The sequence below is a fragment of the Eimeria mitis genome, genomic scaffold (assembly GCF_000499745.2).
Source record: "Eimeria mitis Houghton genomic scaffold, Emh_scaff1859, whole genome shotgun sequence".
Lineage (NCBI taxonomy): Eukaryota > Apicomplexa > Conoidasida > Eucoccidiorida > Eimeriidae > Eimeria > Eimeria mitis.
In genome coordinates this window covers 911-1,867 of record NW_013570181.1, presented here as the reverse complement: position 1 = coordinate 1,867, position 957 = coordinate 911, and the positions used below count along the sequence as shown (strand labels likewise).

Genomic DNA, 957 nt, shown 5'->3' with positions numbered 1-957 from the left:
ATATATATATATATATATATATATATATATATATATATATATATATATATATATGTATATGTATATGTACTGTGGTGTCTTGCTGCAGGAGCATGCCTGCCGCCTCTGTACGATGGATCCCGCCAGCGGGGATTCCCTCACGCCATGCGGCTCACTGAGAACGAGTGGCTGCTGCTGTTGCTGTTCTTGTCTTTCTTGTGCTGCAACTGCGATGCATGAGAAAGAAGTAGGAGAGAAATATGTAGCTGAACACGACGCACCTGTATATTGAGTTGCGTCATTTTCTCCTTAATTTCCACTCATTTGGGGTTTAAACAAATGTAACGATGGAGGGAATTNTGAGTTGCGTCATTTTCTCCTTAATTTCCACTCATTTGGGGTTTAAACAAATGTAACGATGGAGGGAATTAAGACATCCCGCTCAGTCGCTTGACTGCTTGCTTATGCATAACAGAAACAGCAGCAGGCGGCACGCGGTTGCTCCGGAGGAGCACTCTGGGTGTATACTGCGACCTGTTGTGTTTTCGTGTTTAAAGAAAGCACTATATAGAAATAGAAAAATATTAAATAAAAAAGAATACAGTAGTGGAGTTATGTTACTGATTAGGATACAAGTGAAACACCCGTCAGGAATCCTAGCTTGAGCTGTGCGATCTGCGGTGTACAGACAGCTGAGCATGTAGCTGCTAGTGGTAGGTGGTAAGCTGTTGTTTTTGATGGAAAAAACAGCTCATAAAACGCTGAAAAAGACGTATTGTTTTATTTTTTATTTATTTATATTGCCAGAGAAGTTTGTGCAGAAGTTGCAGCAAAAATAACGGCGAATCCCGCTCTCGTGTTCATGTTCTGATTCATGTTGAACTGGTTCCGGTGACAACGAGAGTAGCGAGATCAGGTGGAAAGCTGAGGGAAACCTGAAGATAAAAGCTCTCTCGATTCAAATAAATAAAGTAAAAT

The 957-nt window shown here is 40.8% G+C and overlaps 1 protein-coding gene across 1 annotated transcript in view; it reads left to right on the top strand.

Annotated features, from left to right (window-relative positions):
• Positions 1–158, top strand: part of EMH_0044660 (uncharacterized protein) — a gene marked incomplete at both ends in the record, with an annotated part of 3,216 nt that extends 3,058 nt beyond the window's left edge. Inside the window, one exon of the mRNA XM_013495987.1 lies at positions 89–158. Within this exon, the coding sequence (XP_013351441.1) occupies positions 89–158 (70 nt within the window). The remainder of the gene's footprint in view (positions 1–88) is intronic.
• Positions 159–957: the final 799 nt, after the last annotated feature.